The following is a 17,226-nucleotide window of genomic DNA, read 5'->3' on the forward strand; positions in this document are numbered from 1 at the left end:
TTGTATTGCTAACACCTATCCCTAAATCCCTTGGGCATCAGAAATGTTTGCTTACTAATTAGAAGTTTTATTTGCAGTGTCCTATAAAAACTAAAATATAGCTCTCTGGTGTCATTAATTGGGGCTATTTTATTATCAACTTTGGGAATTCTAGAGAAGAGAAAGAAAAATATTTTAGAGTATTGTCAAAAAAATTAACAAAGTCCTTCCCCTTCCTTAGCTATTGGGACCTCCCTGGTGGTCCATTGGTTAAGCCACTGCAGAGGATGTGGGTTCGATCCTTGGTCAGGGAGCTAAGAACCTGCATGCCACATAGCACAGCCAGAGAGGGGATAAAAAAAAAGGGTGTTGGCAGACTTGAACTATGTTTTTGGGATTGAGCAAGTGAAGTGAAATGAAGGTAAGTTTCTCCAGGACCCTCACTCTATTTTTCTTTCTCTGAGTACCGTTGTCAAAGGTCCCAGACTATAGACAATGTTTCTATTAAACCTAACAGGAAGCAGAGCAGGGTAATGATGCTAATTCTGCAGTATGAGAATCCCAGATCTTTAACTGTGGGGCCTTGGACAAGAGCAACTTTCTAAGTTAAATCTGCTTCTTCCTTTGTAAAATAGTGGTGATGACCAAATCTACCTCTTAAGGCTGGTGTGGAGATTAATTAGCATAAAGAATATAAAGAAATTTTCCTAGTGCCCATCTACATTGAGTTCAGCAATGATTATTATTAAACATATTATCTTCAAGTAGGTCCTTTGCTCTCTTCATCTGTGTGTCTTTGGTATGTTACCTGAACACTGAGAAACGTGGCTCTTTCCAGATAATTAGTTATTTGTTTTTCAGCATGAAGCTTTTAAAAAATGATCCCAGCCCTGTTCTTAAAATATAATTAATAAATATCATCTCATTTACTCTTCACAACAACCCCATAGGAGAAGTAGTAGCATTATCCCCATTTTATAGGTGAAGAAACCAAGATACAGATAAGTTAGGTAACTTCTCCAAGGGTATAATTCTAGCAGTTGGTCCAGTTGGAGTTTAATCAGATGATCTGACTCAAAAGCCACAGTATTTGGGTCCCTTTCCTAGTACTACCACTCTGTGTCATCAATCTTCACCTGAAAAAGGGAGTTATCCATCTCACCCACCAGAGCTCCTTGAGAACAGGCCTGCTTTATTTTATTTTGTATCTTTAGTACTACCTTACATTGCCTTGTACACTTAAAAAGATGACTCCATCCAGCCTCATGAATCCAGCTCACTGTGAATTCCAGCCATGTCAGCCTCACTTAGTTCCTTTAATGAGTCTTGTTCCCTCTTGATGCAAAGCTTTTGCACATACAGTTATATCTGTCTGGAGTGCTCCTCTGACAAGTTTTAACTATAAGTTAGAATATTCTGTTCATTTGGGGGCATAATTATGTGGTTGACAAGAATATTGTTGAAACCACCTTATCTCAGGAATAATTGAACAGACTGCAAAAGGGAAGACCAGAAAGGACAATGACGACTTTCTGCAAACACATAAGGTTATCTTCTTGTGGATGAAGGATGAGAACAATTCAGGTGCTCCAAAGGGACTCAGTGAAAAACAAGCTTCACATTATTTTAAGGAAGAACTTTCTAAGCATCAGCTGATCGAAGATGAAATGAACTTCCTGGGAATAGTGAATGCCCCATCTCAGGGAATATTTTGACAAGCACAGACGGCCACTCTGCAAGGATATTAGTATTATTAGGCTTTTTTGTTTGTTTTTGCTTTTCAAGATGTATTTATTTTATTTGGCTGTGCCAGGTCTTAGTTGTGGCATGTGGGATCTAGTTCCCTAACCATGGATCAAACCTTGGCCCCTTGCATTGGGAATGCAGAGTCTTAGCCACTGAACCACCAGGGAAGTTCCAGGCTTTGGTTTTTTAATCAGGGTGGAACATTTACCATTTTAACTCTCCTTTTCAAAATGATGACAATATAAGAAGATGCATTCTCCTCCCACCCTTTGCATTCTTATCTCACAAATTTCTTAAAACTTTGGAATCCAAAGTTTTTTAAACTAGAGAATAAGGTTCTATAATTATTGTGCTGCTGTTTTGTTTTAGGGAAACTGGTCATTGTTATCACTTTTGCAAAGGAACGTTCATAAATATAACTCCTAGTTGCTATACTGGTATTCTTCTGGGTCTGGAGGTAGCTTATCTCTTTGCAAGAGGCATACGATTAGACTAGAGCAGTTGTTTTATCTTTATTTTCTTGGTACCATCCTGTTGTAAATGAGGTCAGTGGATTCCCAGGATAGATTGTAAAATTTAGATATTCTTAAATAACAGCAGTCTTTCTTGGGCCTCCCAAGTGGTTCAGTAGTAAAGAATCAGCCTGCCAATGCAGGAGATGTGGGTTTGATCCCTGGGTCAGGAAGATCCCCTGGAGGAGGGCATGGTAACCCACTCCAGTATTCTTGCTTAGAAAATCCCATGGATAGAGGAGCCTGGTGGGCTACAGCCCAAGAGGTGACAAAAGAGTCGTACATGACTTAGCAACCAAACAATGACAAAAAATACTGGGAATGTCATATTCAGAATCTTGTAATTTCTCTCCTACACCTGCATTTTTTTTTCCCTTCCTGATTTAATACCAATTTAATTCATTCTTGTTGAACATAAGTTCTCTAGGGCAGAAATACATTAGCAAGAAGCATCATGGTAGAAGAACTCTCCTATTTGGATACTAGGTGGTAAAGTTCTTCCATCTAGAAACTGAAGTGGAGAATATCTGGCCTTAAGCTGAAACCATGTGTCAGGTTCTGAAGTGACCTGGTTTGAGACTTCAGCATGTCACTTGCCATTGTTTAGCTGTTACAGCTTCTGCCTGTTTAGCTGTAGGACTGTGGCAACTTGAAGCACTAGATATTTTTTAAAGTAAGCAGAGTAAAAAGCTATTTTATATTTGATTAAGTGTTTTATTTTGCTATTCCCCTTCAAATGAACTTTGCACAGTCTATTTCATGAGGAGTGTGGTTTGCTTTGGCGTGTAATCCCCTAAAGCCAAGTTCCTTTTATTGTTATTGCTTAAGTCATATATTTTTATACAAAACATCTTATTACCTTAGTTTTATTTTAAATCAAAGCAAAGTTTGCAAAATGTCTATGAATCACACTGAAAGAATGTTAATGAATAGGGCCTCTGAATTTCCAGATTTGGGCATTTCTGATCTTAAAGAATATGACCATAAGCAAAAATATTATGCAAGCTGAGTAAAATTTAGATAAATAAGTACCAGATGGAACTATAGGGACTTATAAGCTTTAATGCAAATATTATACCATTTCCTTAAACCTATATTTCAGTATGAAAAATTATATTCATATTGATGAGTATCAACTTTTTGTTAAATCAGACTTGGCAAAGGAACTCCATTTTAAGTAAATATAAAGCAGTTTTTTTCTGAGCTTGAAGAGAAAGCTTTTCAAAGTCTTAAAATGTGAAACATTTTTATATATTCAGAGAAATTCTTCTGTTGGCGATTTTATTGCATATTTTAGTTATCTGTAAATAGTGTGCAAGAATTTGAAATCCTTGAGTTTGAGTTTTAGGATAGCTTACCTAGTCCATTGCTTTAACACACACAACACATACAGACTGGTGTTATTGCTTGCTGTGTAACTGATCATTTAATCCTTACTCTTGCTTTTTATGTCAGAAGAACCTCTATTGCTGATTTAATGATTATTTTTGTTGTCTATAGTTTATTACCTGAGAATATATCCATGTTCCAAAATAACAGGTACTGAACACTGTGATCCATTTTCCTTCACTTTGAAGGAAAGGTTTGATAGGTATAAATCTTCATACCCTACCCCAAGCACATTAGAATAGATAAATAAATTGAGATTAGGATGTAAATAGACTCTTCATTCCTTTTGTAGCAGTTTTACGGAGACTGTTCTGAGATTCTTTGAAAATTTGTGTAGTGAATTCTGTTTAAAAGTGAGCAGAATAGAGAATCCAGATTTTAAAAACTGTGATTCCAAGAAGGATAGATGAGTTCCTTTGACTCTTGCTGGCTTCCCCTGTATAACTGTAACCCTCTCAGGTTCTCTGAACAGAAACAATTATATATTCACTCTTTGAAGTTGGCAAGCAAAGCTGCATCAATTTGACAAATACTATACTTCTTCGTAAATAATTATCTTATTGTATCCATGGTGGGAAAGCAGTATATTAAATGTATGCCAAATTATTAAATTGTTAAGTAAAATGAAAAAAATATTGTCTTAAAGGAACTATGACAATTATTGACCATATTCTGCCTTGGGTCCTGCATGTCCTTATGAAATATTGAAAGTAACCTCCTAACTTTTTGCTTCTTATGAATCAGTGAGGGCATGTCAAATGCTTTTTGCATCAAAGAAAGGGAAAAATTCTTGGTCTGTTGAAAGTGGGGAAGATGAGTTACTTTTCAACTTGTTTTGAATCATCTTTGCATTTTACCTTTGTCATTGGTTCAAAAAATATAGATCCACAAAACATGCTGAGTATAAGCATAATAATACGTGCCACAGCATAAGAAAAGTGCATTAATTCTTCCAACCTTGGATTACAACCCATTGCCTCAGTGTAGTGAGAACAGCAGAGGACTGCCTTTGTCCACATGAGTCCTGCCATCTCTGATATAGATAGCGTTTGTCCGCCTTTCTACTTCCATCAGGTTTCACGTTAGGCTTCTCGGTTTTGATGTAGTGAAGTATCACCAGGGAAAAGGAGGAAGTACAGTCAGTTCTTGTTATTCATGGTAATTATGGTGTATAAAGACGCAGCAAACCCTGAATTAATGAATACTAAACCATTACTTCTAGAGGAAAGACATGGTTAGATTCCTCCTCCAACCTCTGGTCACAGCATTTTTAACAGATGAGAAATATATTACTTTGTTTTATGTGTGTTTCTGATTAAAGATACTTTATTCACTACATATTATTGATTCATTAACATTGAATGGCAAACAGCTCTATAACTCATAACTGAACGAAGGTTGTCTAACACATGTATTTTCTTGGTCAGGCCCATAACAGCACAAAAATGCAAAACACATGGCACTAAAAAAGACTATTTTAAGGAAGCTTGTTTCCGGTCTGAGAGCTGAAACAAGAAAGCATAATGTTGCCTTGTTATACCTCAGCTGTGAACAAATGAATCTAGCAACTAAAATTTTTCACCACTCTGCTTATATCCACAAATTACCATGAGTGCACCTAGAGCATGTATTTGGGGAAGTAGGGGAATTTGCAAATATGGAATCCACACAAAATATGTTTCAACTTGATTGAAATAGAAAAATAAAAATATTTAGGAACAGGACTCTTGCAATCTGCTTTATATCTTATTGGCATTTGGATGGTCCATTGAACTTAGCCCTGAACAGTCCATAACTTGAGTAAAAATAACCTAAAATATCCTTGTTGCATAATCTTTCTTGGAAAAGAAGCAATCAGTTATCTTCTAGGATTACCAATATAACAGATAAATTAGAAATTTAAAAAATGGGCGAAGACTGGTGTCATTCATCCTTAGAGTCATGAATTTTGACCACTCTGACATATATGTATTTTTGTCCTTCATATACCAGATGTGCCTCTTAAATCTTATATATATATATATGCACTGGGAGCCCTCATTAGCAGTTATTTAACGTCTATTTGGCTGACACTTTGTTTGACATTATTGTTCAAGTCGCTAAGTTGTGTTCAACACTTGGTGACCTCAGGTACATGTATAATCTTATTTCATCCTCAAACTCTGGCAGGTAGGATTTGAGTTCTGTTTTACAGAGATAAAAACACTGGTCCAGAAAGGTTAACTACCTTGATAGAAATACCACAAAGTTATGATAAGTGGCAGAGCTAAAATCTGAACACAGGTTTGTTGTTTTTTTTTTTTTTTAATTTTTACTTTATTTTACTTTACAATACTATATTGGTTTTGCCATACATTGACATGAATCCATCACAGGTGTATACAAGCTCCCAATCCTGAATCCCCCTCCCACCTCCCACCCCATATCATCTCTCTGGATCATCCCCATGCACCAGCCCCAAGCATCCTGTATCCTGTATTGAACACAGACTGGCACTTCGTTTCTTACGTGATAGTATACATGTTTCAATGCCATTCTCCCAAATCATCCCACCCTCTCCCTCTCCCTCTGAGTCCAAAAGTCCCTTCTATACATCTTGAACACAGGTTTTTATGGCCATAGCCAAGACCACTCCACCATATGTTGCTGCCTGGTAGCTCAGAGGGTAAAGCGTCTGTCTGCCTGCAATGCAGAAGACCTGGGTTCGATCCCTGGGTTGGGAGGATCCCTTGGAGAAGGAAATGGCAACCCACTCCAGTACTCCTGCCTGGAAAATTCCATGGACGGAGGAGCCTGGTAGGCTATAGTCCATGGGATCACAAAGAGTAGCACATGGCTGAGCAACTTCACTTTCATTGTTTACAGGCTGGAAGAGTCCTCTGGTCAACTTGATAAGTCTATAGTAGATAAAATTGACCAGAAAATTTGTGCAGCTCTTTACAGATTGAATTTGAGCTGACCCATTGACTTGCTTTGGCCAATAGTAGTGAAAGTGGCATTTTGTGGCTTCCAGGTGGTATTGAGAGGCTTTGCTGTGAAGCTCTTGTCCTCTTAAAATACTGCCACCATGAGAACAAGCCTGGACTGGCTTCCAGGAGAAAGATATACCATATGGAGACAGCACTTGGAGGAAGAGTGACCCAGCCATCCCAGCTGAAGCCCCAGCCAACCTAACTGCAAACTCACAGGAGAGCCCAACTAACACAGGATAGAGCAGAACTGTCCAGCTGAGCCCAGTCCTAAGTTTCACCCTACAGAATTATGAACAAACAAATGGTTAGCTTTCATTTTAAGCCATTATGTTTTGCAGCAATAGATAACTAATACACTGTGATCCAGCTCCCATCTTTCTGATCTCTCTTAGCCTATAAGATTTGGGATTCTTCTGGTCTATTAGTTAGAAGGAGTTCTTATTCCTAGGCAAAGCCTCAGCATCAGTGTAAAACAAAGACTTTCTCTGCTTTGCTGGATTCATCAAGGTCTAAAGTTTTAGAGCTAGAATGACTTTAAAAGTCATGTAGCTCAGCTCTGTGCTTTAGTGATAATGATGTGTCGTGAACAAAGTGGTTCTTGCAGAACTGGCTACTGCAAGAGCTGTCAGAAAATTTGACTCATTTTATTTCCGGGTCCTTCTTCCATACTCTACTGCTTTTTTTTTTTTAACCTTTCTTTACATCAAAGCTCAAATCACATTCTAATTGAAATATAATAGGAAAGCTTGGTTTTTAAAGGATATGTTCACAAAGGATTTATAATAGAAAAGAATCATGTTCTTAAACATTCCTCCCTGTATTTATATTAATACAGTTTGGAGCCTATCGACTTTGCTCAAAGTGAGATATACTTTAGCAGTTTCAACCCACACTTTCTTTTTGAACTCTGTAATGGCCATAGACATCACAAATTAGTGACTTAATACTTCTACATGTGTTTTGCAATATAGAGTTTAATGTAGTTTTGGTTTGCACCTTTTATTACCCATTGATTTGACTTTCCTGCTGAGAAGGTGGTCTATAGTATAGAAGACATGTCTGTATGATTTCTGAATTTTGACAGCCATAGAGGGGAACTTTATTAAATGATGTTTAAAAGGAGCATTAATCCTCTAAGGCTGCAGATATAAACCATCACTTCTGCCAAAGGAACAAAAATGCCCATTTTATATATAACATTTAAAATTATTCTTTTAGTCTTCATAGATCTTTCTTATTAGGGGGGATTTTTTTTTCCCATAAAGCAGGAAAGAAGGATATAACATTTTTATGGATTATTGGTAAATATATTTTCCACCTAAATGTGAAGTTTAATATGAAACTTTCCTATAGTTAAAATGTCCCTTAGGAGTGGATATGGGGACTTTTAAGAGTATGACAAAGTTTAATTCCAGAGTGATCAAAATTAAGTAGCATGTGCCTTCAAGCAGTAAAATTAAGCCATATTATATACAGTTCTTTATATTGAGTTGACCAATTGGTTCAAGGAATATGTTGTTCAATAAAGTCCTTGGTAAAAATGGAAAATGTGTCTTATTATTACTTAAAACTGAATGAACTTTTTGGCCAACCTAATAATAATATCTGTTATACAAATCTTTATCAAAGTTTCATCCTAAAATGCTTGTTAAAACAATCCACTGAATATCTAGAAATGGAAACTGTAAAATGTCATTCTGTGGAAATAGTTCACCCGTACGAAGGTACTTCAGTTCACAGGAGATCCTTAATTTTTCTAACACATGGCTTCTTTAAGTGTTATAGGCCTATTGTGACAACAGTAAAATTTCCTTTTGCTAGAATGACTGGTGTGTTTATGAGTTACTTTATCTACTTGTTGGCAGCTTACACAGTAAAGAAAATGGTGATTGATGGGCTGAAATGTCTGATGACTCTGACTCTACTCAAGAATATGTTACTGCGTGCTGTGAAATTCTTTTCCAGCAATTCAGTTTAAATCCCCCTGGAGGTGTTTGTGATTTTTGTGGGGCTCTGTGATAATTAAGTCCCCCATACTTGGCTTTGTAAAATTGCTTTCCAAGCTGAAGTAAATCTTCTGGAAATTCAGATGGATTTAATATCCATTTGTGATGGATATTTTGGTTGTGTATCACTTTTACCATCAGAAACTTGTTTGGGTTAGAGTAAGATTATGACATGCTAACCCTGCCAGCCTCCTCTTTCTGGGTCATTTTGATGCCTTTTTCTATCTACAACTAACTTCTTGATAATCATTTAGCAAACGTTTATTGAAGGCTTACTCGGGGCTCAGCACCAGGATATAGAGAGAAGTTGGTAACACTTCCCATCTGGAAGGGTTCCACTGAGGGTAGGAGGCAGTACAGGACCTAGGTCTATGAACAAGCCATCACAATACCGTAATTTCAATAATGCTAAGATGTAGTAGTGACCACCAGACAGGTTGATCCACTTAACCAGGCAAGAGAGTCAGGGCAAGTTTCAAAGAAGAGGTGGCTCTTGGGTGGCTCTAGTAGAATTTCATGAAACAAGGGAGGGAGCTTAAAGAGGGTACAACCTTCAAGCATCTTGTGCTATTGGTACTTTCCAAATATAGATATATAGAATAACTTCAAATATACAGGAAACTTATTACTGTATGTTTCTGGTTAGGGAAATTGAGTGAAGTACAGATGCTGGAGAGAAACTTCTCAGTGTATATTATTTTGGGTCTAACACCACGTACGAATTTTCTTTATATTTTAAAATAAATAAATACTGTTCTTTTAGGAATGGAGACATTAGACAGTGGTTCCTTAAACAATGTGATGAATCCCCTCACCAGCTCTTTCTTTCTGGCTGTCAGTTTTTTTTAATGTTATCCCTAATTGTGGAATAAAGGTTTTTTGTTTTTTTTTTTCAAGTTAGACATGTCTCAGAGAGAGAAGTTTTTATGCAGAAGATTTTCCAATGTCTCTGAAATCTTGCCTTTCCCTTCTGTTTGGAGGAAACCCATTATTTGAGAGGCTCTCCCAACTCACTCTTTCAAATTCTCTGGCTCTAGAGTTGGCAAGTCAAATGAGTAATTTAGAGTATCCAGGGGAAACTATTGGTCTTATCTCAGGCAGTAAGTAAACAGGACATCTTACTTAAATTCCTATTGTCCCAATGAAAGTCACACGACTACCAAGAGGAAATTAGTTTATATATATATATATATATATATATATATATATATATGTACATATCAATCTTGGTTATGTATAAATGATTCTCAAGTCTGCCATTGGTTAGGAGAAATTAATCTGTTGTCTTGTATTGAACCCTTTTTATTTTAAACATTGATTTATCACTTGTATATAATGTGATACATTATATAGAAATAGTAATTTCTACTCCAATAGAAAAAATTGTTCAGTGAATAATACAGGTACACAGAAAGAGGACTAAAAAGATGAAGGAAGGAGACAGGTATTTCAACAAAATTGATGCCATTTGGAAAATCCCAAGTTCGTTTTTAGACAAATACAAAATAAAATATTTAAAGCAGATGAGAAGCTTGCAATAGTGGTAGGAACACAAGTTTTGATGTTAAATAGTCATCCCAAATTGCAATTTCACCTTTCCTCCTTAGAAGCTGCAAAGACCTGGTCAGGTCTGACCCTTCTGAGCATTCTTTTCCCTAACTGTACCCGAGACTAATAATACTGAACTTGCTTAGTTGTTATGAGGACTAAATGGCACAAACGGAAAGTGTGTGGCTTCTTTGGCACAGATGTTACATAAGTGAGATGTTACCACTTCCTTACTGTGTGCTGGCATTGTACATGAAGCTTTATGTATAGGTAATATTGTTTAAACCATAAACAATGAGAAAGCTGAGAGGGTAACAGTTTTCCTATGGCCAGAAGTAGCAGGACCAGGATTTGGACTAAGTTTGACTCCAGAGGCCTAGCTCATAATCATTTGTCTCTACAGCTTCTTTCAGCAAAAGCCAGCAACCCACCCACGGGGAAATGATTAATAGGTTGCTTAGGTGGTAGGGAGGTCTAAGAGGGAGGGGATATATGTGTACATATAGTGATTCACTTCTCTGTACAATGTAAACTAACACAACAGTAGAAAGCAATTATACTCCAATTATATATATATATATATATGAAGAACACAGAGAGCTCAAGAACAAAAAATAAACAAACAATACAGTTTAAAAGAAGTCATTGGTGCTGGTAGATGGGACCCTGACTGCTGAGTCAGGAAGCAGACAGTGAATCAGACAAAACAATGGCAGGTATCAGGTGACTTAGTCCAGGTGAGGAACAAATTACTTCTGGGAAGGGACTGATGCCTACCTGAGCATGATGTGAATCTGCCATTCTGCACAACTTGCCTTTGGACTCTGCACAACCAAAATCTTCACTGCAAAAAAGTTCAGGATATAACAAGTTGTCAGCTTCCTCTTGGTAAATATAGAAAATGTGTGGAGCCAATTCTCTGACAAAAGCTCATGAGTTCAATTTTTTTCAGTTATTGCTGCTCCTAGATTTTTTTTTCCTCAACATATTCTAAATGAATTAGGTCTGAAGAATGTCACTTACCAGCCATAATCACAACATCGTGGGTAAGTGTTTAGATGAGTACATAAGTTAAACATAACATTGATGTCCAAAGTTCTTTAGTATAGCTGACATGGAATGTTATTTAAATACGCAAAGATAGGAAGTGGGGGGAGGTGTACAGCTGGTGGGGGAGAAGACACTCAGAACTGTGCCAATGAACAGTTTTGCTTGAATAGCTCAAGAGCATTAAAATTAGGAGAATACAATGAGCAGATTAAGAATCATGTGTATGCTGCTGCTGCTGCTGCTGCTAAGTCGCTTCAGTCATGTCCGACTCTGCAACCCCAGAGACGGCAGCCCACCAGGCTCCCCCATCCCTGGGATTCTCCAGGCAAGAACACGGGAGTGGATCGCCATTTCCTTCTCCAATGCATGAAAGTGAAAAGTGAAAGTGAAGTTGCTCAGTCGTGTCTGATTCCTAGCGACCCCATGGACTGCAGCCTACCAGGCTTCTTCGTCCATGGGAGTTTCCAGGCGAGAGTACTGGAGTGGGTAGTCATTGCCTTCTCCAAGCAGTATAATCAACTCCAAATTTTCATTTGACATAATAAAGGTCAATCTTTCATCAGTGAGCCACTATTTCATCTAATCATACTTTTTTTAAAGCAATAAGTAAAATTTTAATATAGCCTTGTCAAATAGATGCCTAAAATATCCCAAACCAATATCTATTTTACTCTTCTGTTCTGTGCTATGAACTGTATAAGTTTTGAAAAAGAAATCCTTTTTTTTTTCTTTTCCAATTCACTAGCCCACATTTGTAATTGAGCTGGTAATCTCTTCCTCTCACCTCTATCACCCCCAGTTAAAACAACTGTTGAGAACCACAGCTTCATAGAGCACATGGGGTACACAAGGGCACATGGTAAGAAATGTGACCTTTTTCTATCATCAGGTCAGAGTATCTCACATTTTCTTGTGTTTTCACTGATGAATTTAAAACCTCAGCAGTAGTCAAGTTGATAGAAAGGAAGAGAGTTTTCAATGGACTCATGGAAAGACTCATGGACCAAAAACAGATCCTTAAAAGTAATTTTAGCACTTATTTGAGCCTATTAACAGTATATTTGTTTTATATGTGACAGTTCATTGAGCACTCAGAAAGTATCTCAGAGTTTTGGATTCAGGCTACTTTTACTTTAGAAAAGCTCCAGTAGGTCTTTTTCTTCTTTCTGAGTATGAACAAAGAGAAATTTCCCATTTGGCTTTTGTAATGTTCCAAGATCAAAGGAATTTATACTGAAAATTCAGCTCTATAAAAGCCATGTGTAGCATGAATTCAGTCTGATTCTCCCAAATCCAGTGAAAAAGGGGTGTTTGGCCATCAAGCTTTGAAAACCAGCATTATACAGGGTATAGCTAGGACCCTGCATTAGTTTCTGCCTTCATGGAAACGGCCCCTTAGTGTTATCTTGGCAGTGTTGTTGGGATGGCCTGAAGCCACTGACCTAGCAAATTTCCTCAAAATTGTTCCCCTGAAACAGTGCAGAGAAAGAAACTCTTGGCGGTATAAATGCTCCCTGGGTCTGGAAATTTCATAAGTCAGAATTAAAACAAAGATTGGTCTAAAGTCTTGCTGTTGCAGAGTTTGAAACATAAATTGTCTGGAGCAAGGAACCTTTCCTGGCTCTTTGGCACTGCCTCTCTAACTGTTATAATAATAAAAAATGTTTTCAGAACTGTGTGGTGATAAAATGAAAGCCTTTAATATTAGAAAGATATTTGGAATCTAGATTGGTCATCTGGTTCAAGTCCTCTGGTTTTCTTTTACTGCTTCTCCAGCATTTGTATAGGAAACTCACTTTTGTTTCATTATTTTTTTTTGAAAATCAAGTTTCATCCTTATTCAGTAACTAAGTCATGTCGGACTCTTTGCCACCCCATGGAGTGCAGCACACAAGGCTTCCCTGTCCACCATCTCCCCGAGCTTGTTCAAACTCATGTCCATTGAGTCAGTGATGCCATCTAGCCATCTTATCCTTTATTGTCCACTTCTCCTCCTGCCTCAATCTTTTCCAGCCTCAGGATCTTTTCCAGTGAGCTGGCTCTTTGTATCAAGTGGCTGAAGTATTGGAGCATCAGCTTCAGCATCAGTCTTTCCAATGAATACTCAGGTTTGATTTCCTTTAGGATTGACTGGTTTGATCTCTTTGCCATCCATTTGGAGGTTTTTTTTATCTTACATATTTTGTAAGAAATATTTCATTCATTTACTTCAAGTCAATTTAATTCTAATTCTGAGTCTCTATACTTCTGGACCGAAACAGTATCATTGTCAGTCCTTTTGGAGGCCCATTAGCTGTCAGGGTTCTGGTTCTGTCACAGAGCTCCCTGACACTGGGGACCCTTGGTCAGTGTCATCAGTTCACCCTGGTAATCACCAAGCCATGCTTGCCCTAGCCTGCTGATCTCTTCAGAAGTCCTGCCACTTCTAGGCCCTGATGCTTGGGACTCAGGGCTTCTTTCAAGGTGGGATCCATTACACCTAGAGTCCGGTGCCCTTGACCATTGTGTGCAGGTTCTTGCAACTTGTGTGTGGGTGGGTGTGGCAGGGAATGGGAGGACACTGGGCAGCGTGGGGCTCAATTCCTCAGTTCTAAGGGGACACACAAATCTCCGTTTCTAGTCTCCATTCAAAAGCGTTTTTCTGCATTTCTCTAATAATTAATGATATTTAGCATCTTTTCATGTGCCTCTTGGCCATCTATATGTCTTCTTTGGAGAAATATCTCTTTAGGTCTTCTGCTCATTTTTTGATTGGATTGTTTGGTTTTTTTTGTTATTGAGCTGCATGAGCTGTTAGTAGATTTTGGAGATGAATCCCTTCTCAGTTGCTTCATTTGCAAATATTTATGTGGAATCTAGAAAAATGATACACTTCAGTTCAGTTGCTCAGTCATGTCCAACTCTTTGCAACCCCATGAATGCCGGGCCTCCCTGTCCATCACCAACTCCCGGAGTCCACCCAAACCATGTCCATTGAGTCGGTGATGCCATCCAACCATCTCATCCATCCTCTGTTGTCCCCTTCTTCTCCTGCCCTCAATCTTTCCCAGAGTCAGGGTCTTTTCAAATGAGTCTGCTCTTTGCATCAGGTGGCCAAAGTATTGGAGTTTCAGCTTTAGCATCAGTCCTTCCAATGAACACCCAGGACTGATCTCCTTTAGGATGGACTGGTTGGATCTCCTTGCAGTCCAAGGGACTCTCAAGAGTCTTCTCCAACACCACAGTTCGAAAGCATCAATTCTTCGGGGCTCAGCTTTCTTCACAGTCCAACTCTCACATCCACACATGACCACTGGAAAAACCATACCTTTGACTAGATGGATCTTTGTTGACAAAGTAATGTCTCTGCTTTTGAATATGCTGTCTAGGCTGGTCATAACTTTCCTTCCAAGGAGTAAGTGTCTTTTAAATTCATGGCTGCAGTCACCATCTGCAGTGATTTTGGAGCCCAGAAAAATAAAGTCTGACACTGTTTCCACTGTTTCCCCATCTATTTCCCATGAAGTGATGGGACTGGATGCCATGATCTTCGTCTTCTGAATGTTGAGTTTTAAGCCAACTTTTTCACTCTCCACTTTCACTTTCATCAACAGGCTCTTTAGTTCTTCACTTTCTGCCGTAAGGGTGGTATCATCTCCCTATCTGAGGTTATTGATATTTCTCCAGGCAATCTTGATTCCAGCTTGTGCTTCTTCCAGCCCAGCATTTCTCATGATGTATTCTACATATAAGTTAAATAAGCAGGGTGACAATATACAGCCTTGACGTACTCCTTTTCCTATTTGGAACCAGTCTTTTGTTCCATGTCCAGTTCTATCTGTTGCTTGCTGACCTGCATACAGGGTTCTCAGGAGGCAGGTCAGGTGGTCTGGTATGCCCGTCTCTTTCAGATGAACCTATTCATATGGCAGGAATAGAGATGTAGACATAGAGAATGGGCATGTGGGCATGGGGGTGGGAAGAGGGGGTGGGGTAACTTGGGAGAGTAGCATTAGCATGCATACACTACCATATGCAAAACAGATGGCTGGTAGGCACCTGCTGTATAGTGCAGGGGGTTCAGCTTCATGCTCTGTGGTGACCTAGATGGGTGGGATGGCGGGGAAGGAGACCCCAGAGGGAGGGAATATGTGTATACACACAGCTGATTTACTTTGTTGAACAGCAGAAATTGTAAAGCATTGTAAAAAACTGTACCCCCAACAAAACAAAGGCACCCAGAGAAGTACGCACAAGACAGTGCTTTCCCTCTTGCAGCGGTCTGCCAGCACACCTAGCACCTGCTTTGCCATCGTCTTTTCAGTGCCCTTCATTGCAGTTTTATAAGCAGTGGAAAGAACTAGTGACTTCTGGTATATTCAGTTTTCAGAAACTGAAACACCACAAAAATCCCCAAGGCAAGGAATTTCAAATCTTGACTTCTTGATCAATATGATGGGGGAGAGGGGGAAAAACTGTATGAACATAGCAGTTGACTATTTTTTAAATAGTCTTACCAAAACATATATATGATTGGGTGCTCAATCAGCTCAGTCATGTCTGACTCTTAGCGAGGCCTATGGACTGTAGCCCACCAGGCTCCTCTGTCCATGGGATTTTCCAGCCTAGAATATGATACATAGGTACAAATTCATCTGGAAGGATCCTTAGGAAACTGAGATAGTTGATGGTGGTTGTTTCTGAGGAGCTGGACTGAGGGCCAGGTGCAGAAGGCAGTCCCTTTCTAGTTCACCACACCCTGTAGTTTTGCTTGAGTCCTTTATATTGGTATTTTGCATATGTTATATTTATGATGATAAAAAATTTAAGGTTATTAATTCAAAGAAAAAAAATTTTTCATTCATTAACCATGAGACACTTTCCTCAACCAAGCCTTACCTATCTTAACTAATTGTCCTGATTCTGTGGCTCAGAATCTTGAGTTCAGGAGTTAATTTGCCCAAGATTTCACAATGCCCAAGAGTCAGGATTTGAGCCCACATCTATTTTACACATAGATCTGTGAATGCCCTTCCCCCTACCCCATGCTCTGCCCTCCAGGGCTAGTTCATTCCACTAAGTTCTTGTCTTTCACTGCCCAAGTAATGAGGCCAGACAGACCCCCTTCATCAGGCCACACATTTATGTCAAATCCTTGAATACTAATAAATACCTGAAACCATGTTTCAAAATATACCATAAAATGTAAATAAGAATGACACATAGTTCACGTCAAGTTTATACACAGCAGCAGCAGTGCAGAGTTGACAGTAAAGCACATGGGGGAAGTTTAACTTGAAATGTTAGGCAAAACCAGTCCTAAAAGAATGAAATAATAAACTTAGGAAAAATTAATTATACCTCTGAATATACCATAAATGTGTATTTTGTTTAAGTCGAATAAAAATGGCTTTATTAGCAAATAGCAAATTATGAGTTGCTGCCTATAGTTTCATTGTTGGCTTAAGGAAACATTTCTGGTTGTTAAAAATTAATAAGCATTTGTTTTTTTATAGGATGCTATAGTTATACATGAAGTCTATGAAGAAGGGGCAGCAGCCCGAGATGGAAGGCTTTGGGCTGGTGACCAGATATTAGAGGTATGTGATTATGCATTCTGGTTTATACCAGCAAGTAATGGGTCCTAATTTAGTGACCTTGATCCACAGTCTGTGTACCAATTCACAGTCTTCTACTTAATTATTTTGTTGTAGTCACCAAGTTGTTTTTGACTCCTTTGTGACCCCATGGACTGTAGCCCACCAGGCTCCTCTGTCCATAGGATTTCCCAGGCAAGTTGCCATTTCCTTCTCCAGAGGATCTTCCCGACTCAGGGATTGAAGCCATGTCTCCTGTACTGACAGGCAGATTCTTTACCACCGAGACACCTAGGGCGCCCCTACTCAATTATATCCTCACTTATCTCTTTCTCAGTGTGACAAAACATATACTTTATTCTTTGTTTCTTTTTTTTGATGTCTGTCAAATAACTCAGTAGAATCATGACACGTTATCAATCTAAATCTGTCTGTGAAAACTTTTTTT

General features: G+C 38.5%; 1 protein-coding gene across 3 annotated transcripts in view; it reads left to right on the forward strand.

Moving 5' to 3' along the window:
- Positions 1–17,226, forward strand: part of PATJ (PATJ, crumbs cell polarity complex component) — a 386,097-nt gene that overhangs the window by 314,347 nt on the left and 54,524 nt on the right. For all 3 annotated transcript variants that reach the window (XM_018044918.1, XM_018044920.1, XM_018044927.1), the window contains exon 35: positions 16,698–16,781. In XM_018044918.1, the coding sequence (XP_017900407.1) occupies positions 16,698–16,781 (84 nt within the window). The remainder of the gene's footprint in view (positions 1–16,697; positions 16,782–17,226) is intronic.

Source organism: Capra hircus, chromosome 3 (assembly GCF_001704415.2).
Source record: "Capra hircus breed San Clemente chromosome 3, ASM170441v1, whole genome shotgun sequence".
NCBI classification, from domain to species: domain Eukaryota; kingdom Metazoa; phylum Chordata; class Mammalia; order Artiodactyla; family Bovidae; genus Capra; species Capra hircus.